General features: G+C 32.0%; 1 protein-coding gene across 3 annotated transcripts; it reads left to right on the forward strand.

Annotated features, from left to right (window-relative positions):
- Positions 1 to 15,789: 15,789 nt before the first annotated feature.
- LOC111367604 (MADS-box protein JOINTLESS-like) lies at positions 15,790 to 22,951 on the forward strand. 3 transcript variants are annotated; one of them, XM_022988573.1, is made up of 9 exons: positions 15,790 to 15,855; positions 16,241 to 16,434; positions 21,141 to 21,219; positions 21,581 to 21,666; positions 21,736 to 21,835; positions 21,943 to 21,984; positions 22,146 to 22,187; positions 22,282 to 22,430; positions 22,627 to 22,951. In XM_022988573.1, the coding sequence occupies exons 2-9, from the start codon at positions 16,253 to 16,255 to the stop codon at positions 22,643 to 22,645; spliced, it is 699 nt and encodes a 232-aa protein (XP_022844341.1). In that variant the 5' UTR covers positions 15,790 to 15,855; positions 16,241 to 16,252; the 3' UTR covers positions 22,646 to 22,951. The 3 variants fall into 3 exon arrangements, with proteins under 3 accessions (XP_022844341.1, XP_022844333.1, XP_022844349.1); XM_022988565.1 differs by lacking the exon at positions 15,790 to 15,855 and having other exon boundaries at positions 15,885 to 16,434; XM_022988581.1 differs by lacking the exon at positions 15,790 to 15,855 and having other exon boundaries at positions 15,888 to 16,434; positions 21,602 to 21,666.
- The last annotated feature ends 2,807 nt before the right edge of the window (positions 22,952 to 25,758 follow it).

Consider the following 25,758-nt stretch of genomic DNA (forward strand, 5'->3'; position numbering starts at 1 on the left):
TATAAATAATTTTTTTCGATTTAAAATTCTTTTTGTTTTATGATAAAACATAATTTAATTAAATAATATTTAATTTTAATTTTAATTATTCCAATTTAATTAAAAAACTTTATAAGAACTTTTTTTTTGTTTTTTTTCTTACAATTTTTTTGTTCTTTAATTTGTTAAATCATTTAGTTTTTTATTATTATATTGGTATAGGTAAACACAAGTGAATGCTTCATCTCTTTCATATTGACTTCATTGAGAAGGCAAACACAAAAAAGAAGTTATTATAGCGTTTTTTAATAAAATTGAAATAATTTAAAATTCTTTTTAATTCTTTTCGTTTTATGATAAAACGTAATTTTTTCAATTCTAAAAAAATTATTTATAATATAAAGAGAAGACAAATTTGCAAATAATTTTTAAAAATATATAATAAAAACAAAACAAATTAAACAAAAGAAAGTTACGAAAATTTAATAAAAAATATATAAATATTATTTAATTAAAATTAAAAAATAAAATTTTATCATAAAGAAAAAATAAAAAGAAGTTTAATTTAAAAAACATTTATATGATGAACAAAAAAAAATAAAAAAATAATAATAATAATGGACGAAGAGTCACTCCATAGCATGGAGAAAATCTCTCCGTGTTCTCCATAAATAGTTGTTATGGAGGTTAGTCTCTCCATAACACGGAGAGTACTCTCCATTATTTTTATTTTTTTAGTTTTTTTTCATTATATAAATATTTTTTTCAATTTAAAATTATTTTAAATTCTTTTCTCTTTATGATAAAACTTAATTTTTTGAATTTTAATTAAATAATATTTATATATTCTTTATTTAGTTTTCGTAACTTTCTTTTGTTTCATTTGTTTTGTTTTTAATATATATTTTTTATTGTTTTAAAATTTCTCTTTCTTCATATTATAAATAATTTTTTACAATTTAAAATTCTTTTTAATTCTTTTTATTTTATGATAAGGCGTAATTTTTTCAATTTTAATTAAATAAAAGTAGAAAGTAGAAAAGTGGAGTAAATAGTACAATCAATTTGGGAATAGTGTATGAAAAGGAATGTGACAAAAATAAACAATGATCCATAAGTCTCTCTTTTAAGAAAAAGTATATTAAAGAACTTCAACAAATAGAACTTGTATATGGGAAAAAAGTACACTAAAATTAGGGGTAAAAATTGGGAAATCCGATTATTTATTTATTTATTTATTTATTTATTTTTAACATTTCAACCCCTATCTTTAGTTATGTTTGCACCATTCCTTGAAATAAGGTCATGATTTCGTGACAATGAAATAAAAAAGGTAAGAACAATCGCAATACAATAAAATAAAAATCTTTAGAGCATAGAAGTTTAAATAAGGGTTAAAGTAAGTGTTAGTAAATCAACATGTTTTTTTTTTTAATATATATATACTAGTTATCTAACATTTTTGTTTTAAATTAAGCACTAAGCTACCTTATTACGATTTTACTCCAATCATTGGCCCTACCTTTGACATCTCCCTCCTTGTGGTTAACTTTTAGTTTTGTTTCAATTTAGGTATTCATCTAATTTTGTCTACTAAGCCCTAATAACATATAATAAAATATAAAAAATCAAACTTATAGAGGAGAAGAGCAAAAGTGGAAAAAGAATGAAAAAATAATTGAGCCACCAAAAATTAGATTTCTAATGAATAGTTATATTTATATATTACAAGAAGAGTAAACAAACAAGGAAACCTACACTAGAAGGAAACTAAATAATATTATGTATAAATTGAAAATGCTATAGAAGGCTAACTTCCCTCCGCAAACTCACGATGTTACAACAAGAAGCAGCGAGAGTTTGTTAAGCAAGAAGCAAAAATAATAAACTAGATGAGACTTCATAAAGAAGTAAGCAAGCTACAATGAAGAAGAAACAAAAGGTAGGAAAATAGTGCCATTCTATAGAGAATGACGAACCAGATGACAGTCAATCTCAATATACTTCGTACACTCATGGAACACAGAGTCGTGAGAGATTTGTATAGCACTTTTATCATCCCAATACATAAGAGTTGGGGAAGACGAAGGAACATCAATTTCTTCAAGTAACCAACGCAACCACACAATCTCAGCGGTAGTGGATGTCATAGCTCGATGCTATGCCACAATAGAGGAATGAAAAACAATAGTTGTCTCTTACTCTTCCAAGAAATAAGAGAATCATCCAAAAATATACAAAATCAGTAGTGGACTTGCAATTAGTGGAATGACTAGCCCAATTAGCATCAGAGGAGGCATGGAGCTATAAAAAGGATTTCAATGGAAACAAAAGACTCTAAAAACAAGTACCATGAAGATAGAGCAAAATATGAACAACAGCTGCCCAATGAATTGTAGTAAGAGTTGAAGCAAACTGACTAACAATATGAATAGTATAAGCAACATTGGGACATATGATGGTAAGATAAACCAAACACCCAATAATGGTATGATACAAAGTGGGATTAGTCAAGGGTTAATCATAAGAGAGTGAATATCAAACGTTGGACTCAAGAGAAGTATCAACAGTTTTAGTATCAGTAAGATGAGCATGCTTAATAACGTCCATAGTATGATTAGACTAGGAGAGAAGAATCAACTTCGATCCCAAAAAATAAGATAATGCACCGAAGACCTTCATCTCAAAATTATGAGCCAGTTCTAATTTAAAATCTGCAATCCCATCAACATCATCACCAGTAATAATCATATCATCAACATATAGCACAAGTAGAATTTGACCAGCTGAAGTACATCTAAAGAATAGGACAGAGCCATGATGACGGGATGTAAAACTAAGAATGGTAACAACGGTTGAAAATTTCTCAAATCATGAGTAAGGTGCTGGTTCGAAGCCTTAAAGTATCTTTCTGAGCTTGCAAATATATTCAAAGAAGTGAGAAAAACCAAGAGGAAAAACCGCATAAACTTCCTCATGAAGATTTCCTTCTAAAAGGCATTTTTTTACATCCAATTGAGAGACTTTGTCGACAAATAGATGCAACTAGAATAAGTATACATACATTGGTCATCTTAGAAACAAGAGTAAAAGTCTCCTCATAATCCAGAACATATTGCTGATTAAAACCCTTAGCAACCAATCTAGCTTTGTAACACTTAATTGAACCATCGGATTTGGTTTTAATCTTATAAACACAACGAGAACCAATAGCATATTTACCTGGAGGCAATGCAACCAAGTCCCAAGTATCTGTCTTATGTAGGGCAGAGAATTCATTAGCCATAGCATGTTTCCAAAGAAGATCTAGAATAGCTTTTTTACAGGAAGAAGGTTCGGACAGCTTGTGAATGGAGGTCAGAAAATATCAAAATGACTCAAAATAACATGGATAAGCAAAATCAGGTAACTAAGTGGACTTATGAATACATTGAAGATATCGAGGAATAGAGAGATCAAGAGCTAGATCAACAACATCAGGCAGTAATTAGGAAGGAAGGGTGTCATAAGCCGACGCATGTGTACTTGTACGACATGACGAATCAACAGTACATAGGATATGAGAAGCTGGTCTATCAATATCATCAGAGAATGGATTAATATGAATGAGATCAGTTTTAATAATGAAACATGCTAAAAAAACACGACATGACGAGAAACATATAATATCTTATTAATGGGATCAAAACAGCGATAACTCTTTTATCCCTACCCATAACCTAAGAAAACATAGATAGCAGAGCGAGATATCAACTTACTACATTCGACTTCAGGACGAAAAATAAAGCAAGTATAACTAAAGACTCTCAATGAAAAATAATCATGAAGATGTCCATACAATGTCTCAAATGATGATAAACCTGAATTGTGAAAAAAAATGAATATTATTAATTACATAAATAGTAATAAGAGCTGCTTTACCCCAAAATTCACTGAGAACTTTGGTAGACAAAAGTAGAAAATGAGCAGTTTCTATCATGTGCCTATGCTTTTGTTCAACAACATCATTTTGTTGTGGGGTATTAGTATATGAGGTTTGATGAATTGTGCCATCAAGAGTAAGCAATTCAAAGAAATCAGCCAAAGTATACTCTCCACCCAAGTCGCATCTAAAGCACTTAATTACAGTAGAATTTTAAGTTTAATAAGTGCTATAAAAGAATGATAAATAGAAAGAAATTCAAAAAGTTGTTTCATAAGATAAACCCAAAAATAACAACTATAATCATCAATAAAAAAACACATAATATCTAGACCTCATTTTGTAGTAAAATGAGCATGTGTGTCCTCACACATCAGAGTGAACAAGATCAAATGGTACAATAGAATGAGAAACACTTCGAGGTAAAGGTAAAATAAAAAATTTAGCTAATTTGCTACCACTACAATAAGAAATGTCATGAGTTTGCAAATCTCCCAATTGACCTTTAGAAACTAAAAATTTCAAACGACTAGCCAAAATATGTCCGAGGCAAGAATGTTACAAATAAAAATTAGAAGATGATGAATTCAGTGATTAAATATGACAAGTCAACACCAGATGCTGCAACGTACAGTAGTCTCAGATTGTCCAAAGCATATAACCCTTTTTGTCTACAGCCTTTCACAGTCAGTTCCAGAGATCGAGGATCCTGCACATGATATGTAGTAGAAGAAAACTGAATTAAATATCTAGAATCACACAGTTGGATAAGAATAAGATTTAAAGTAAAAGCTGAAACACAATAGACTTCTGAAAGCGATAAATTATATGTGTTAACAAAACCAAAATCTGCTAAAGGCAATGGTGTGCTATCAGTAGTTATAATAGACATAGACGAGTTAGAAGGACGCAAATCATTAAAGAATTTGAGTTAGATGAAATGTGTTTAGAAGCATCGGAGTTAAATATTCATGAAGAGGAAATACCTTGTAACTCTGAGATGACAAACCTGTATGAGTAGAGGCTAACATAGCATGTGGCTATATGGGTAAGAACTTCTGAAATTGCTATGCTAAATTAGTTAACATGGGACTGGGAGAAGGTAGTGCTCCAAGTATAGATGAATCACTAGATGGCATAGTGGCAGCTATGTTAGCATTGGGACAATAGGATCGCTACTGTGGTTGTGATTGCTACTTCTTCAATAGCTTAGAACATTAAGACTTCCAATGTCTCGTCTGTTTGCAAAACTTGTACTCATCACTAGTAACTCACACATAACGTTTGGTCTAGTTCTGTGTGGATGATCAAGAAAGTACAACCAACACTGAGGTGCTAGATGTAAGAAAAGATATTTCTCATACAAAAGATTTAAAATGTATTTCTTTAGCTATCAACTAAGGAAAGTGGAGTGTGGTGCAAAATAGAGCCTCTAAGCCCTCAAAATAACTGCGAAATGCCATAAAAATTGAACTAATCGTTGATCCTCTCTAAAAGTAATATACTCTCCTTACATGCTTTCAGTCCTATTGATTATGTAATAGCCAACTCATCCCAAATTGAATTCATAGCAGTGTAAAACTCGAGAACGTTAATATTCTTATGTTGTAAAGCCCATATATCAATCTCCAACTAATACCATTTTGCAAAGTTAAACGTAATGTACAACTTCCAAAAGTGATTCTAAACTTCCTTTGTTGTTTCAAATTTCGCCGATTGTGTACCAATGGATTGCTCAATAGAATTATGAATTCAAGTGAGAATTTTGGCATTGTCTGGCTCCCAATTATCTAGCTTTGTCACATAATTCTCAGCACTTTTCTTAGGTTTCACAACAGTTCTACTAACATTACTCCACAATCTTTTTTCCTTTAGACAGTTCCTCATCACGTATTCCAATATAAATAATTTTTATCATTTAATCTGACATTAATGGATTGAAGCAAATCATCCCTTTCAGTTGTCATTATGAAGTAGAGTACGGTGCAAGATAGAGCCTCTAAGCCCGAAGTGAACCATTCCTTTTAGATGCCATTATGAAGTAGAGAACGGTGCAAGATAGAGCCTCTAAGCCCCTCAAAATAATTGCGAAGTGCCATAAAAGTTGAACTAATCACTGATCCTCTCTAAAAGTAATATACTCCTCACATGCTTTCAGTCTTGCTGATTATATAAGAGCTAACTCATCCTAAATTGAATTCATAGCAGCGTAAAACTCGAGAATATTCATATTCTTCTATTGTAAAGCCCGTATATCAATTTCCAACTCATACCATTTTATAAAGTTAGACTTAATGTATAATTTCCAAAAGTGATTCCAAACTTCCTTTGTTGTTTCAAATTTTGCTGATTGTGAAAAGGGCAATGGTTCTATGTAAAAAACAAGGGTATGGTTAGGTTTTTCGATTGCAAAATTGGTGTCAGAATGGAAGAAAGAAACAACTTCAATGCACAAATTAGGCTCTGATAACATGATAACATATAGTCAAACATAAAGAATCAAAAATATATAGGAGAAGAATAAAAGAGAAAGAGAAAACAAAAATAATTGTGCCACCAAAAATTAGGTTTCTAATGAATAATTAGGTTTATATATTACAAGAAGAGTAAACAAATAAGGAAACCTACACTAAAAGGAAACTAAATAATATTATGTATAAATGCTATATAAGGCTAACAAGCCCCTTATTAACAACTTTTTTTTATATTAGATTATAAGCTTATCAAGCTTCAATTTTAACTACACACTTTATCGAACCTACAATTTTTATCTACTTTTTACCACACGTTTAAATGAATTAACAACCAACTTATAATTCCATTTCACATTAAATATTCAACTTATGTTTTTATTCAACCAATGAAATTCATAATATTGTAAGTGAAATTTGTAACTAGACTAATGGAGAATGAGCCCCATATTTTTCCATTTATCTTTAACATTGGCTGGCTCAATAGTTGTGGCCTATGTTATGAATACTAACAAGATTTTTGTTTTTGTTGAAATTGAAGCTAACTACTTTATCTGATAAAATTAAAGGTTCATTTGACAAAATTTTTGTTCTTGTTTTTACATTTTGTTAAAGAGTTTATGGATCAAGGATGCATTTAGTTTGCTATTTTCAATTTTCTATAACATTAAAAATTATAACCCATTGTCGCTGGCATCTCAACGAGTCAAAGCCACTCTATTTAAAAAGAACACATAAAACTTAATCCAAACAGTAACCCACCACCAACTACTTCTAGTTCTTGTAGTATAGCTCAAAAATTCAGAAGAAATATACACTAAAGGAAAAAATTGAAGACATGATAATTATACTTACAGATATATGTCTCAATTCCTTCATATTTCTTTTAGCGATTGAGAGAGAAGAAGATAAATTATGGTTAGTCGATGGTTTTCTTTTCTAGAGAGTTTTATGAATCAAAGCTTTGATAGATATACCTAAGTTGTCTAGTCTCCCATTTGGGTTGCAATTTATTGGATCATTTTTCACACTTGAAGAAAAGTTGCAAATGAGAAAGCACAAAAAAAAGAAGGAAGTATAGACAATAATGCCTCTTGTTGGACTTTTCTTCCAAAAAAGCAATTATAGGAGATATTTTGGGCTGAAATAGTAAAAACACGTTAAAAGCAAGCAGTGCAATATGCATGGACATACTATAGATTAGATCATAAGATTTATCCCAACGTTACTACTTGCTCATCGAACAAAAAAAGATTATCCATTACTCACTCATATTTTCAAATAAGTACTCATCTATCATTAGAAGGAAATCCGTTAATCCCATTTAACGAAAAATTGCCTCATGTTCAATGAAAATCAAACGTGACATATTGACGATATTAAATTATCGAGTTAATTAAGGCTTTGTTTCAGACCCATCTTTTGAAAAAAATGTTTTTTTATAATAGTGATTTTCTTGAAGAATGAGTGGTTAAAAAGTAGGAAAATAGTTTTGGGGTACAAGACATTTATGAATTATTTTAGCATTTTCAAAAAATGAGTCAAATATGACAAGCTATCTAATGAATTTATTGTTATATTTACTTGTTTGTGTTTGAATAGATAATCTTGCTCAAGAGGAATAAGCTATTGTTTGAGCCCTATTCTTTCAAAACACTTTTTTTTTTTTTAAAAAAAACTCATTTTTACATATACATTCTCCCAATAAAATAATTTTTCATGTAAAGTCGAAATTTTTCTACTTTTTAACAACATATTCTCCACAAAATCATTATAAACTCAATACATATATATGCAAGTTGAGCTGATTTCTACTTAATTTAGTGTAAATATTGTCATCTTGGTTGTAACTAGCTTTGGAAATACTTCGAGAAACAATGAACATTTTTAGTTTAATTGGAGTTAGTTTGAAGCAATTGAAGACTAATCTGATGGCACATGACTGATATAAAGCATTAAAAGAGCAACTAGAGGAAAGTCATTGATTTTCGAGGTGAAAGTCAAATTATAAGAAGTTTGGATATTGATTTGCTACCTTCTGTAACTTGAGGAGAACTAGTCTTGGATGACTATGGAGATTCAAAGACCAACATGAAAGATTTTGGGAGAAGTGGAATCTGTTGGGCAAATTGTTGTTAAACGACCTTGCAAGCTATGATATTAATTCGGTTTAATTCTCAATCAGCATGACCAAATGATCAAATGATAAATTTAACACCACAGTCGAAATGACCTGACCCGAAGATTAATTAGGTCATTTGAAGCAACCTAAATCTCTTAGTATTTCTCATGGTCCAACTCACTTACTTGGATGACCAAATTAAAGATAGCCCACTTTATCTAGTGTTGGGCCTTACTTGATCCATTATTTACCCTAATGCAACTTACCTTATGTGGCCACATTACTTGAATATATTGGTTTTTCTTCTATACCCGCTTCTGATTCTCGTTACTTCTGCCTTTGTGGTGATTGTATTTGTGTTCTTGCCTACCTTTGTCGTCTCCTAAGTGGCTATCTCTTGGCAACTGTGAGTGGGAAAGGTTTGGAATTGTTTTGGATCGATTTTGGTTGTGGTGTTGAGAGAAAGAAGAAACTGAGCCTGGGTGAACGCCTTTGGTGGTCGATTATTACTTAACATTTGGTATTAGAGCAAGGAGGGTGAGAAACAGGCCAAAATTTGGCCAAAAATCACGAGAGAGGCACGCTTTCCCTTGAACCCGAATCTGAAATCTTCTTTTTTCTAGCCAAACGCAACCTCCGTTGGAAGAACAGAGGGCGAACCCATAACCAAGTGAAGGCAACTCCAGTGGTGAGGCTCGTGCAACAATTTTTCGACGAGCTTTTCTCAGGCTGAATACTCATTTTGTTCTCCTGAACGTACTGATATTATTTTTTTTAGTATTTCAGGTCAGGCAGGATCACTTGGATGATTTTGTCCCTGGACAATCGTTCTGCGATCAATTGGAATGCTGCATTAAAATACATTTGCTAAATCTTTAGGGCGAATAATGGTGACACTAAAGCAGCAAATTCGCATTTCTCGATTTTATGGACTCAGATAGGTCCGCTCTAGTAAATTGACTTAACCTGTTTAATTTTCAGCATTAGTGCGTTACTGTGTGAGGTGACAGTAAGGCTGTGGTTACTGTGAAGGGATAAAATTGCTTGTGCTAGAAATATGATTATTTGTTCTTAATTGTTTTGATTGAGTACTTGCTTTAGTTAAATCAACTTATCGTTCTTTGTGCCATAATTGCTGTGAAACTTGTTTTTAAATTGGACATATCTATTTTTGTTGCATTATTAATTCCACTCCATTATTAATTTTGTTAGAACATCAAGACCTTACCCATTCAAACATTCCCTTGATCTAAGACCACGAGTCTTATAAAATCTTGAGAATTTAGAATGGAGTATATTATCTATAACCCTAGAACTACTTTGCAGTTTGACTATATTTTGTGCATTTTTTGGTTGTTTGTGAAAATGACAACTCACGACTTTGATTTGGGAATTTTTAACAAAAAAGTAATTTTTTAATCTAACAACAAAAAATGAAGAGTATTTTGGTCTAACAAAAAGTTTCAAAAGCTATTGAAGGCAATTTTCAATTGATTTTTCAAAAGAAGAAAAAGAAGAGGTCGATGAGCTTGCTTGTATCTCAATCATTTTACACTTGTCTGACGTTGTTTTAAGAAAGGTTGGTAAACTGAAAATCGCCAAACAACTCTGGAAAAAATTGAAAAACCTGTTTTTGCTTAAATCTACCTCGAACAAGCTTTACTTACTTGAGCATTTATTCTGCTTTAAAATGGATCATTCAAAGAATTTTGATAACAATTTAGATATGTTTAACAAATTAGTTCAAGATATTGTTAACTGTAAGGAGAGAGTGTTCGAAACCTATAAGGCCATAATTTTGCCTAACTCTATGCATAACATGTATAAGGAAGTTAAAAATGCAATTAAGTATGGTAGGGGCACTTTGACGCCTGAAATTGTTATAGATTTACTTAGAAGTAAGAAGATGGAAATTAGAGTTGAAAACCATGATAAGAAAAGAGGTGAGATACATATGATGCGGGATAGAACTTAGTTTAGGCAAAACAGTCATGATGGATATCAAAGTAGTAGCGAGTCAACTAGTAACGGATGGAATAAGAAGGGCAATGATAGGTTTAGATCAAAGTCTAGAACGAATGCTAGAACACGGGGCATTTTATAAAAGAAAAATGGTAAGCAAAAAGTTAAAGAGAGAGATGAGGCAAACGTATTGTCTTTTACCCCTAATGTTGATGACGGTGAAGTTTACATTATTACAATCATGTCGCTTATACTGCTGAACTAAATCTAACTGCTAATTCTCGTATGCATGAGTGGATACTGCATTCTGGTGTGTCTTTTCACGTGACATTTGAAAGAAATTGGTTTGAAAACTTGCATGAATCTAACGTTGGGTATGTTGTGCTGTGTGATAACTTTACCTACACTATTGTTGGAATTAACAACATTAATATAAAAATTTAACACTGGCTTTATGTACACCTTGAAAGACGTTAGATATATTTCTGAACTGTCTAGGAATCTAATTTCAGTAGGAAGACTTGAAAAAGATAACTTCATCGATAAAATTGGAAATGAAACATTAAAGATGATTAAGGGTGCATTAGTCCGTATTAAGGGGACTAAGAAAAGCGATATTTATATTACTACCGAAGAAGTGATTAGAGGTTTAAACTCCTCTATCTCTTCTATCAAGGTTGATCACACATACATGGCATAAAAGTCTTGCACCGTAGGTATTAAGAGACTCAAGCCTCTTAATGAAAAATGTGCATTTGGTAATGACTGTGTATCTGATTTGTCATTCTGTGATCACCGTGTGCTTGGTAAGCATCATAGAACTTCTTTCTCCACTATCATTCATAAAGTTAAAGGTATGCTTGAATATGTGTATTCTAATCTGTGGGATCTTGTTAGTAATCCCACATTGGTTGGGAATAAGTATTTCTTGTCTATTATTGATGATTACATGAGAAAAGTGTCGATTTATCTTTTAAAGGGTAAACCTGATACTTTTCACAACTTTAATAACTGGAAAAAACAAGTAAAAAATCAAATTGGCTAAAGGATTAAACTCTTAAGAATAGATAATAGCCTAGAGTTTTGTAACACTGAATTTGACAGTATGTGTAAAGAAAATGGAATAACAAGGTATAAGACTATTTGTTACGCTCACCAGCAAAACGGGGTAGCGGAAAGGATGGATAGAATCATACTTGATAAAGTGAGTTACATGATGTTAAGTTCCGGTATCCCAAAGCTATTTGGCGTGAAGTTGTTATGACTTCTTGTTATTTGATTAATTTGACTCCATCTACTTCTTTAAATGGCGACACTCATGAAAGGTGGTTTGATAAACTAAGTGATTACTCTGTACTTAGAATCTTTGGCTGTACTATTTTTTCCCATTAGAGTGAGGAAAAGCTTGAACCTAGAGCTAGAAAGTGTCTTCTAGGATATCCTAAGAATGTTAAGAGTTATAAGCTATGGGATAAAAGCCAAAATGGCATTAAGATCATCATGAGTAGGGACGTCACATTTAATGCGGGTGAGATGCCTTGCCTTAAGGATGAACCTGAATCTGTGAATGAAATAGAGCCATGTGAAGAGAGATCGGTTTAAGGTGGAGTTAGGAAAACTTAGCACATTTATCCTACTAATTCTAATGAGGTGAAGACTCGGGTTCAGGAACTTGAGGTGGAAAATAGAGATGAAGTAATGATAGATGAGCATCTTGAGGAAGAATGTCCTTTAGCTAACTACAATTTAATTAGGGATAGAGAGAGAAGATAAACGAGAGAACCTAGGAGATTCGGATATGAATCTGAGTTAGTTTTTGCTCACGCTAGTTATGAAGAGTTAGTTGATAGAAAACCAAAAATCTTTGAGAAGGCGATGAATAGTGAACAATCTAAAGAGTAGTTTAAGATAATGAAGGAAGAGATGAGTTCTCTAGAGCAGAATCAAACTTTAGAGCTAGTACCTAGACCTAAAAATAAATCAATCGTCGATCATAAGTAGGTGTTTAAGGTTAAAGAAGGTGCCAGTGCCTCGAAACTTTTAAGATTTAAAGTTAGATTAGTAGCTAAGGGTTACACACAAAAAGATGATGTTGATTATAACGAGATTTTTTCACCAATTGTTAAGTACACTACTATTAGGGTCATACTTTCATTAGTTGCACATTTTAACTGGGAACTTGAACAACTTGATGTGAAAACTATTTTTTTACATGGTGAACTTGACGAACAAATATTTATGAATCAATCAAAAGATTTTAAAGATAAACTAAAATTTGATCATGTGTGTTTTCTTAGAAGGTCTTTGTATGGCTTAAAGTAGTAACATAGACAGCGGTACAAAAGATTTGATTCATTTGTACTCACTATAGGATTCCAAAGAAATAAGTTTGATCATTGTCTATATTTTCAACACAACAATGCTGATAACAATTATTTGTTTTTGTTGCTCTATGTAGACGACATGTTCTTGATCTGTTTATCGCGTAAGTGGATATAACATAAAAACAATGTTAAATGGCAAATTTGACATGAAGGACCTAGATAAAGCTAATAGAATCTTAGGCATGAAAAATAAAAGAGATAGGTCAATTTCTGATTTGTTTCTGCATCAGTCTCCTTATATTTCTAAGGTGTTAAAAAGATTTAATAAGAATGATTGCAAACCTGTCACATTAATGATTGTAAACATGTCACATTACCTCTAGCTAATCACTTTACATTATCTAAAGAGCAGGCTCCTTGCAATGAACGTGAAGTAGAATACATAAGTATGATTCCGCATTCTAATATGATTGGTTCCATAATATATTTGATGGTTTGCACTAGACCGGATTTAGCTTTCGCTGTTAGTACTTTCAGTAGGTACATGTCTAATCTGGGTCCTGAACATTGGGAAGCTCTAACGTGGTTACTGAGGTACTTGAAGGGTACTAGTAATATAAGTCTAAAGTTTGGTGCTAGTAATGAGAAAATGAAAATGAAGGGTTTTGTAGCGTCGACTATGCGGGGGATAGGGATGGTAGGAAATCGGCTTCCTCTTATGTGTTTACATTATCTAATTTTTGTGTTAGTTGAAAATCACAATTACAACATATCGTTACACTATCCACGACAGAGTTAGAATATATTGCCACAATTGAAGACATTAAAAAGGCTCTGCGGCTTAGAGGTCTGCTTTATTAACTGTGTATCTTGAATGAATATGTAGTAGTGTGTTCCGATAGTAAGTTTTCTATACATTTATGTAAAAATTCTATTTTTCATGAACGCGCTAAGCACATTGATGTTAACTATATTTCATTAGAAATATTGTATCACAAGACGTGGTAAGACTTGAAAAAGTCTATACACAATATAACCCTTTAGACATAGGCAAAAAAGTGTTGCCACTGGTAAAGTTTAGAAGTTGTAAGGATCTTCTAAACATTGATATAAGTAAATGATTTTCAATTTTATCACTTCTCCTTTAGAGGTATCACTAATGAGAAATATATGTATATTTTTTTACAGGTCCTTTGACACCAAGATGGAGTTCGTTGGGCAAATTTTGTTAAACGACCTCCCAAGCTATAATTTTAATTTGGTTTAATTCTCAATTGACTCGGCCAAATGACCGAACGGTAAATTTAGCACCATAATCGAAATGGCCCAACCAAAAATTTAATTGGACCATTTAAAGTAACCTAAATCTCTTAGTGTTGCTCATGGTTCAACTCACTTGCTTGGATGGCAAAATTAGAGATAACCCACTTGGTAGCCCATTTTATCTAATGTTGGGCCTTACTTGATCTATTATTTATCCTAATACTACTTACCTTATGTGGCCACATTGCTTGAATATATTTCTCTCAACCCAACCTGTATGCGCCTCTTTGAAAGAAAACGGGTTCTTCTTCTCTGCCCACTTCTGCCTTTGTTGTGATTGTCTTTGTGTTCTTGCCTACCTTAGTGGTTTCCTAAGTGGCTATTTCTTGGCAACTGTGAGTGGGAAGAGTTTAAAATTGTTTTGGGTCGGTTTTGGTTGTGGTGTTGAGCAAAAGAAGAAACTAAGCCTGGGTAAACGCCTTTGGTGGTTGATTATTACTTAACAGAATCAAAATTGAAAACTTGGACTACAAAGGACCAAAATCATACAAAAAACTTGAAGAAGGTGCTATAATGAAAAAAAGAGGAAAACGGAAGGCTATTGACCTCATTTTGCAAGCCTTAGTCCACTAGCGAAGTACCTGGTTGTATTATGCAAATTGCCGTTGACCCACATTCCTACAAGAGCATAATATATTTAGCTCACATTTGGCCCTCATTCTTTCCAAATTCTAATGGTTGAAATAGTATTTTTTTTTTTAAATATGTGGTTAAAAAAGAATGAAATTTTTTTGATTTGAATATAATATTATTTTATGGAAGATTGTGATTGAAAATAAGAAAGAGAATGAGAATGAGAACCAAACGGGGATTAAGTTGTTTTAGTTGAGTATTTTGTTACTTTTGTGTACACAACTTTCAATGCAATTTAAACATTGTATAAAGGCCTATTCCTATTGTTTGTCACATTAGGGAAAAAGGAGGATCAGAGAATTAAGGGACCGTATTTCAAGATTTCAATGTGAAGAATATAGATTCTTAGACTTTAGTGTAAGACATTCATTTTTCTCACTTTTCCTTTAAATTCAGAGATATATTATAATACTTTCTCGTATTTTTTCTTTATGATGAGTAATTAAATCATTAATTAGACAAACGATGTAATTTATATTTTAACATTAAATTTCAATGCCTTTAATTGATTTATAAATTAATTGTACTTATGTTATTAGTGCTTGATCACTATTTCCTAATTTGTGAATTGTACTAAATTTAGATGAGATTTTTAAATTTAGATTGTGTAGTAAAAATCGGCCATGGGGTAAAAGGTGGAAATGCATTTTTACTATAATTATGATCTTTAGTTGAAGTCTGAGGTGATTAATGTGTTTAATTCAATTTTATTCAAATTCATATAAATAGTAAGCAGACTCAACTAAATAGAATTTATTTGACCTCGAGAAAAATATACTGATTTAATTAGTGAATTCGAACAAATATAATTTTAGGAACTGAACTTGAGAGGTGAGAATAAAGGTGATAAACTATGGTAAAATAGTGAGTTCTAATATTTTAACCATCACCTTTCGTTGTTTATTAAAAGAATATGTGATTAAAATGAATTTAAAAAATAATTAATTTTACAAAATGTGTACTGAGGGTTAACCATGTGAACAATAATTGGAGACTGAACCTGCAAATTTCTCTGTTGGACAAAGGAAAACAGTATTTTATCCTCAAAGGAGCAAATAAGTCCATCAGCAGCAGAACCAACGCAGAAGACGCCACATCAATCAACCTACCCCAAAATTGGTAAGAGTCAATAATTTCTCTTGCACCCTACCTCCTTTTCTCTTTCCCTCTTTTTAGTTTATAATACCTAACCTCTGATTTGTAGACTCCATCTGTCTCTCTCTCATAATCCGAATCTCAGTAAAACAATGCCCAAATAAAGCAGCCCTTTCTTTTTTTAGCTTTTAGTACTTTTTTTCTCGTTAGGGTTTTGTTCTCTTGTTTATTCCCCTCTATATTTGGAAACATGCGGCCTTTCTCCAAGAATATCTTTCTCCGAACCTCTATTTAGCCGAAATCTAGAAACCCCTATTCTCTTTGTTAGTACAAATACTATACAATATTTTGCTTTCTTGGGCTGTTTTGTTGTTTGTTCTTGAGAGGTGGGCTATTTATATTATTGTAGTAAAGTATAAACATGACAAGGGAGAAGATTCAGATCAAGAAAATCGACAACACCTCGGCCCGGCAGGTTACTTTCTCCAAAAGAAGAAAAGGACTCTTAAAGAAAGCTAAAGAACTTACAGTTCTTTGTGATGCTGATGTTGCTCTCATCATCTTCTCCTCCACAGGGAAGCTCTTCGAGTTTGCCAGCTCAAGGTTTCTCTCTCTACTCTCTCTACTCTCTCTCCGTTTGTGTAGATAAATAGCTAGGTGTAGTAGATTAGACATGGTGGAAGAGTGATGACTGCCGCCACAAATTCTCCTAGTAAACCATAAGCTCGAGTCTGGTTTGATTGTATTCCTTATCAATCTCGTCTGCAGTTCGTAGTAATATAATAATCTGCTTGCTTGATATTGTCACAAAAAATAGAGAGTGGCCAGGTTTGGTGGAAAGGGATGAATCGTTCAAAAATATCTTCTGATTACAGTCAGCTGAATAGAGAGTAGGAAAAGTCTACATGTACATAATTATTGCAAATGATGTTATCCATAATGTGATATGTCAATCATTTGATGCCAATCATCCCATTGTTGATGTGAAAGTGTCAGATTTGAATTAAAGGTTGAATCAAGTAACGCATGTGATTATGAACATCATATTGTAGACAATTATGTACATTTAGTAGTTCCTTGACGGAGTATTCATTCTCATCTTATCACTTCCCAGTTGTTTGTTGTCTTAATTAGTTTTCATATTCATTTTCTTGTGCTTTTGACAGAATGCACTTTGCTAATTTATTTGATTAATTGCCCCATTGAGTTTTACCTTAAACATTGATATTTTTGTAGAATATAATAAGTGATAAAGTGACTTCTTTTTAGTAATAAATGAGATATGAATTTACCATACATTACCAGTTTAAACCCTCAGTAAATAAAATACCAACTTTGGACAAACACAATTTAAAGAATGAATGTAAGAAGATCCAGGCAACCGTTGAACTCTTTGTCTTTATGATAAATTTGCCCCACACATGTGGCAACGGAGGTTTAACAATTGTCTCCCAAGGTAAAATAATCAACTTCTTATGATGGCAACACTTCAAGAAACAGCAAATTGAATGAAGTTTCGTACTCCTTTTTGTGTGAAATGGAACAAGATTTTGATGCAGAATTTTGGCGAGAGAATGATGCTGTGTGATATGCTTTGATTGCATAAAATGAAAGTGAATGAAACCATCACATAGGGGTCCAACTTATAAAGGTTGAAAAGTTGCACATGAAGTGACACAACCCAATCTTGAACCCGTTCTCGAAAAGTTGCACATGAAGTGACACAACCCAATCTTGAACCTGTTCTCGAAAAGTTGCACAAGTACGTGGCTGCTTGCTAACCACCTAGTATTCGGCTCGAGTGCCCACAACAACGATAGCACCGCGAGCTTAGTTTTATTTTAAATTTCTCGGTTTTAATTAAAAAAATATATGATTTTTAACATAACTTCATTGACTAATTTCTCATTCGTCCGAAAATAGTTTTTGACTTTCAAATAAATACTAGATGAGTAGAACATGTTCAACCCATTTCTCACGAAATTTGAGTAGCAGGATTCATCCAAATATTTGGTCAAAGATTGGTAAAATCAACTTTCTCAACTATTTTCCAACAATTTTTTTCCTTAAAAGAATGTGTAATGGATCTGTAAATATTTTTACTAGTGCATTTCTTCCTAGTTCCAAGCTAAGCTCTTGTTTAATCCTGGTTTAATATTGTATAGAATCAAAATCAAAATTTTGGTCTTGAGGCACCTCGAGAGATTTTGATCTCCTGAAGTTTTATATTTTCTACTTTAGTTCTTTCAAGCATTAATAAATACTCTGCCTACATGGTATCTTGTTTGAAAAAACGAAGACAGATGGTGCCTATTGTGATGCTCATCTTCTATGTGAGTGTATATTGAATTAAAGCATTTTCAAGAGATTTTTTAAAAATGAAATGCTCTCTATTTTAAAGAGCCGACCCTTAAACTTATACTCTCCAAGAGACTTTTCAAACTAACATGTTAAAATAGAGGGTGCGTTTGACTCTCAAAATTAAGCGTTTAAGATAAAGAAGCCGTTGAAGTATTTAAAATTTTTTGCTCTCTAAATCTATAGATGCTCTTTGAATTGTAAAATATGCTCTTTAAAAATGGAGAATTTCTTAAAGGCGCTCTTAGGGTAGTATATATTAGTATAGGGAATGTCTTCTAGGAATAACAGGGATTCATGGTTGAATCATGAAGGTTCTATTAGGGAGAGATTGAATTTAATTTATATCGGCCAAGGCAATATTCATTGTTTTTCTACCTCAATTTATCAATTGATAATTTGCTTAATTGATGTTGGAGAGGACCATAATAAAAGCTTGGGCAATGATTTGGCCAATCTTGAGTTCACAACCATTCTGTATGATATTTCTTCATCCTCGATGTAATATTGAAGTTTGTGGATGTGCAAGATTTTTGATAGTTAGTGCTCTTAGATGGATTCATTCTTCTATAAAATCTTGATATCGAGTTAAATAACTACCTTATCTAAAGTTCTACACAACTAATGAAATGGATCAATAAGCTTTTTGTACCTACTACCAGTATACATTCTTGAAAAAGCAGGCCAAATTGATTTCTTTTTGACAAATGTATGCTCACATGGTAGACCAAGAATTTCGAGGATGCAGAGTTATATTTGAATGATGTTGAGATTTAGTACGTACTATAGTTGTGTCTTAACTTTAAATTCTTTAATATTGAACTTCAAAGGAATATTTCTTAGCTTATATGTCAAGTGTTTTTCGATATAGAACATGTTTGTTACGCATTATAACACAATTTGATAATTTATTTTTTTTACCTTCCCTAGTATATTTTGTTCAATTCAACACACCAAATATTACATCAGGTTACTATCTAATATAGACGGTAGCATCTGTAGCATAAAATAAATCATAGGTTAGAGTTTATTCTTTTGATCTTATCCTGTCTTTGATTTACTTCTCTAGTTAAGATAGTTGACATCCTTTTGTCCTAAGATATGCATGTTGGAATTAATGGTTTAATAAATAAAATTTAAGTGTGAATTGAAAATGTCTCCAATACATATGTCGGTTGGGTGTCACTCTTTAAGTGCAAAATGTGCATAATAAAGAGTCACGACATGTACTGAGAAGGTACAATCTAGACTATCATTCTAAAATGACGTGATCTAATGGTTAGAATTAATTTGGGACAAAAGATTCGACTAATTGAAGAGACGTGAAAATCTATACATAGGATCCTCCTAGTTCCATTTACTTCCTTCCTAATTATTTCCTTCTCCAAGTTATGTCAAAATAATTTCCAAATTATTTTTAGATTTGTGTTCGATAGTTTTGGTGCTAGAAGAGTAGGTCAAGCACTGGTTTACCTGTCAAAATTAATATTGTGCTATATTAGTTTTGGAAGAAGCATTGTCTCTTGAGGAGGTTTGCATTCGCATATATTACTTCATTTCATTTCCTTCTAATTTTTACGCTTCAATAAGTCGAAATTTTTACGCGTATCTTGGTTTCGGTAAGTAAAAATTTTATTCGATATTTTTGCAAGTGTAGGTCACGATTTTATCTTCTTTGTAAATGAAATATAATACATGCACCTAATTACAAAAGGCCATAGACAAATAATTGATTTTGAGTTTTATTTTGGCATGACATGAGTTCAGAAACTAAGACCCGGAACTGATATTGCTTGTTTAATTGGCTGGTAATTAGCTTTAATGAGAATAAAGCTCTAGGGTTGAATTATCATTTCATATCATGTTAAGTTGCCCATTTTGATTTTCTAAGAGGCAATTAATGATATACATGAATAGTAGAAGATAAGATTTAATGCATATGTCGTTTCTTTTAAATGACGTGATTTTTAGATGAGATTATTAAAATGATATGAGAGTGACTAACAAGATTTGGGTTAAGTGGCCATGCCACCCATTAAAAAAAAATTGCGCAACAAGTTTGATGTAAAAAATGAATCTATTCAACTTGTGGGCGTTGAAGGCTAGATATAAATGAATACATGTTATAACTAATAACTTGAACTTTTAGATGAGATGATTATTGGTTAATATGGATTGGGACTTCTATATGCGGCTTACGGCTCTGTGATATGTAATTGTAGTATTCTAGTTTTGTGATATTATTTGTATTTAAGTGTTTATATCATACATGGTTGGTTTGAGAATTTGTCTTGGGTTTAACCTTAATTACCTTGTTAAGATGAATGAACTCTTATCATACTAGGTAATATTTGTTTGTTATACTATGTAATATCTTTAAGAATAATGTCATTCACAGTGAAGACTATCGTTAACCATTCTATGTAATATATCATGGCAATTTGTTGTTTGATGTAAATTGTCATGTGTATACCTTGTAGGATGACTACTAGTAGTCTATACTATGTGGTATACACATGACAGTTTGTTATTTGGCGTACATGTATATGCCATGTAGGGTGATTATCTGTATTCTTCGTTATGAATAGCATTACTCTATTTTTAATATTGAAGTGAATTGGAATTTTATCTTAATGTGCTCAAAGAGATGGAGGCTCGCTCCCAATCTTGAAATTCAACTAACACATTGAATTGCTCATTTGATATTTTTGGACTCTTCCCCTTATGCTTAAGCCGTTAGGAAAAGGTTAAGACGTAATCATTTAAGTATTGTCTTCAAAAATACCTCTGTTGGCCCTCTAAACTATGGGACATTGTAGTTGACGACGCAAGAATATTGACTATCTATGCATTTAGATTTGAAACTGTCTTCGTACTTGCTGCTCTGTTAGTACAATGAACAATTATGTGAGGCGTCCTTTCTCTCTCTTTTTTCGAGGGGTCTTCTAAAGCATGAAGGACATACTTGAAAAGCATGGTTTGCACACAAAGAACCTTGAAAAGTTGGAACAATCATCTCTTGAACTTCAGGTAATTTTGTTTCTTTTAACATTCTTTATGGAATATAGCTCAGCAACTGAAGATATATCACTTGGTAATTAGTGTTGTTTGATAAAATGGATTAATTAGGGCTCAACAATATTAATACTAAAAACCAAAAATTATGAAAATTTCATCATTCCATATGATTTAATGATGCATAAGAATTCGCACTCACATACTTATGCTAGGCTCTTTGGATATATGTTTGGTATACATTACTATACATTTCTTAATATTGTCTGATGTGGTCGAGTATACCTTATTAAATACATAATTCTTGTATTTTGTCATCTTACGAATACATGCATACTTGAAAGTAGAAACTTTATTTTCGATTAATTTCTGAAAGAACGAGGGAATTGCGAAGCAGATAGTTGGGGACATCAACTACTCCAGATTAAGCGGAGAAGTTGCTGAGAGAAGCCATCAACTGAGGTTTGTGCTTCCATAGCTCTTTTTGATATGGTCGGCACAAAACTTTGGCATGATATTTGTAAATATCAGGTACATGAGGGGAGAGGAACTTCAAGAGTTGAGTACTGAAGAGTTGCAGAAGTTAGAGAGATCACTTGAAACCGGGTTGAGCCGCGTGATAGAGAAAAAGGTAAGTGCTTAAGATTGTGTACTGGGTTATATTTATTCCTTAATTGTAGAATTTTTACTTGCATTTCATAAATTTCTTTACCTTGATAGAGTATTTTTATTTTACAGGATGAAAAATTCATGAAAGAGATCAATCAACTTCAACAAAAGGTCACTGTACCAAACTTGTTAATACGATCTTTGGAGAGAAAAAACGTCTAATTAATTATTTTCGTGTTTAACATTAATATTTCGTACAATTACATGGTTTAAATAAGTTTGAATCACCAGATTTTCATGTAAATATAGTCTTAAAATTATGAAATGTGCAGAGAATGGAACTCATGGAAGAGAATGAGCGTCTAAGACTGCAGGTATGAACTGAAAAGAATATGTGCACCATCTTCACGCATGTGAGCACTTATAGTTTAAGGGAAAATTGAAAATTTTATTTTTTGTATGCTGGAGATATCGAGAGGGAAGAAAAATATGATAGCAGCTGATTCTGTGAACATAGTCGAGGAGGAAGGTCAATCATCAGAGTCGATTACTAATGCTTGTAACTCGATTGGCCCTCCGCAAGACTCGGATAGCTCAGATACATCTCTCAAGCTTGGGTGAGCTCATTATTAATTAGCAATGTGAAATGTATAGTACTGAAAATGTCAAGTGAGAAAAAGAAATTAAAATCATATCTATCATACGATCTAATCCTATATCATAAGCTATTTTAAAAGAGGATCATCCTTTCATCAATGAACTGTGGTTTCAATTTCCTTTATTCCTTTTTCAGCTTAATTTCTTTTCTTGCAGGCTGCCATACTTTAGCTGAAACAATGGAGCTAAACTTAATTGTTGATGGATGGATGATTACTTGCCGGATATGGATGTTCTAAATATATATGCCCTTGTTGTGTGTTTCGATTTCCTCCCTTCTTATGGAATCTATGGATCCGTATACTGAAAACTGATAATTAACTGCAGTACGATATCATATCCCAAGTGTCAAGCTTAAAACCAATTTCACTCAGCTTGTAATATAGACGGGGTGGAGATGATGAGTTTGGTCCAAAAATATTACTTGGCATTGTACCCCAGTGATGTTGGTGCGGCACCAATAAGATTGACTTTTTCATCACCCATGGTTCTTACAAAAATTGTGACATTATTATTCTACGTTATAATATTCCTATTGATCAACGCTATAAGAAGGCCTTACAATAAATCCAAAGAAGTATTTGACAATTGAAATGAAGTTATAGAAAGGGTACTTTTGCAAGAGAATTTCCATTTTTTGGGCATTCTAAGATGACATGGGCATTCTAAGATGACATTAATTAGTGCATGTTTGATTCAGATAAAACACAGCCTTTTAGGAAAAGTTGAAAATTTATATTATTACATAAATTAATAATATATAAGGAGACATAAATTCACATTAATTTAGCATATTTTAATTAGGAGTAATGTTATTCGTAGTAAAGACTAACGGTAGTCGTTATACGTAGCATGCACATGGAAGTTTGTTATTGGAGGTATCAATATGGTAATTTTTTATTGTTACATGTATCAAATAATAAATTGTTATGTATATGTCACATAAGATGACTACTGGTACTATTCACTTGGGCCTACATGAATTTTTGTGATTTTATTGATTTCACACCGACAATAAAATATTTTTTAGATTCCTCCAAAAAATATGTGGATTAATTAGATAGTAATATCAATTTCTTTCCTAGAATTGATTTACTTTAATTACATGGAAAAAATAGGAATGATTGAAACACTAAGGGGGTGTTTGATCCCCATTTTTATGTAAAAATATATTTTAGAATAGTAAATTGATGGAAAATGTGTAGTTGAAAAATATTTTTTTTTATTTACGTATAATGTTATTCTAATAAAAATGCATGTTTGAAAAGAAGAGAGAGAAAAATGTATTTTGAAAAAAATGGGTATCAAATGGGGTCTAAAATGAAGAACTCGCATAGGCTACAAAATAAAAAAATAACACAACAATAAACAATGTGATAGATCGTTCTCAAAGGAAATATTCAAGAAAGTAAGGTATTAGTTTTAATTCTAGATGAGGTCTAAAAACAAATAATCATAAAAGTAAGGATTTTTTAAAGCACGTCTTGTATACAATAATTAAAGAACTTCAACAAATAGAACTTGTATATGGGAAAAAAATTACACAAAAATCAGGGGTAAAAATTGGAAAATCAGATTTATTTATTTATTTATTTTAACATTACAGACCCTATCTTCAGTTATGATTGCACCATTCCTTAATATAAGGTCATGAATTCGTGATAGTGAAATAGAAAAGGCAGGACCAATCGCAATCCAATAAAATAAAAAATCCTTAGAGCACAAGAAGTTTAAATAAGGGTTAAAGAAATTGTTAGTAAATCAACATATTTTTTTATTTTTATACTAGTTATTAGACATTTTTGTTTTAAATTAAGCACTAAGCTACCTTATTACGATTTTACTCTAGTCATTGGTCCTGTCTTCGACATCCCGCTCCTTCTGGTTAACTTTTAGTTTTGTTTCAATTTATTATCCGTTTACTTTTGTTAACTAAGCCCTAATAACATAAAATAAAACATAAAAAATCAAACATATAAAGGAGAAGAACAAATGTGGAAAAAGAACAAGAAAATAACTGAGCCGCCAAAAATTAGGTTTCTAATGAATAATTAGATATATATATCACAAGAAGAGTAAACAAACAAGGAAACCTACACTAAAAGGAAACTAAATAATATTATGTATAAATTGAAAATGCTATATAAGGCTATCATCCCTTTGCAAACTCACGATGTTAGAGCAAGAAGCAACGAGAGTTTGTCAATCAAAAAAGCAAAAATCATGAATTGGATGAGACTTTGTAAAGAAGTCAACAAGTTGCAATGATGAAGAAACAAAAGGTAGGGAAACAATACCATTCTATAGATAATGACAAATCGAATGACAGTCAATCTCAATATACTTCGTGCACTTATGGAATATAAAGTTGTGAGATATTTGAATAGCACTTTGATTATCCCAATACATAGGAGTTGGAGAAGATGAAGGAACACACATGTCTATAAGTAACCAACGCAATCGCACAATCTCAGTAGTAGTGAATGCCACAGCTCAATACTTTGCCACAGTAGAAGAACAAAAAATAACAATTGTTTCTTACTCTTCCAAAAGGTAAGAGAATCATCCAAAAATATACAGAAAACCAGTAGTAGACTTGCAATTAATGGGATTACTGGCCCAATCAGCATCAGAGTATGCACAGAGCTATAAAAAGGAGGTCGATGAAAACAAAAGACTTTGAAAACAAGTACCATGAAGATAGAGCAAAATATGAACAACAGCTGCCCAATGAACTGTAGTGGGAATTGAAATAAACTGACTAACAATATGAATAGTAAAAGCAATATCGGGACGTGTGATGGTAAGATAAAACAAACACCCAATAATGGTAAGATACAAAGTGGGATCGGTCAAGGGTAAACATTAGATGGTGAATATCGAGTGTTGAACTTAGGAGGAGTATCAACAGTTTTAGTATCAATAAGACGAGTACACTTAATAACGTCCATAGTATAATTTGACTAAGAGAGAAGATAACTTCTAAGAGAAGAAACAACTTCGATCCCAAAAAATAAGATAATGCACCTAAGACCTTCATTTCAAAACGACAAGCCGGTTCTGATTTCAAATATGCAATCTCATCAACATCATCACCAGTAATAATTATATCATTAACATATAGCAAAAGTAAATTGTGACCAGTTTAAGTACATCTAAAGAGTAGGGCAAAGTCATGATGACTGTATGTAAAACTAAGAAAGATAACAATGGTTGAAAATTTTTCAAATCATGTGCAAGGTGCTTGTTTGAAGCCATAAAGTGTCTTCTTGAACTTGCAACTATATT

This window comes from Olea europaea, chromosome 2 (assembly GCF_002742605.1).
Source record: "Olea europaea var. sylvestris chromosome 2, O_europaea_v1, whole genome shotgun sequence".
In the NCBI taxonomy this organism is placed as follows: Eukaryota; Viridiplantae; Streptophyta; class Magnoliopsida; order Lamiales; family Oleaceae; genus Olea; species Olea europaea.

Excerpts from the sequence above, each read along its gene's own strand:
- LOC111367604 (XM_022988573.1), top strand. The coding sequence starts at position 16,253 with ATGACAAGGGAGAAGATTCAGATCAAGAAAATCGACAACACCTCGGCC. Across the intron at positions 21,667-21,735 it reads GAGAGAAGCCATCAACTGAG|GTACATGAGGGGAGAGGAAC; the intron begins GTTTGTGCTTCC and ends TGTAAATATCAG. Across the intron at positions 22,188-22,281 it reads ATGAGCGTCTAAGACTGCAG|ATATCGAGAGGGAAGAAAAA; the intron begins GTATGAACTGAA and ends TGTATGCTGGAG.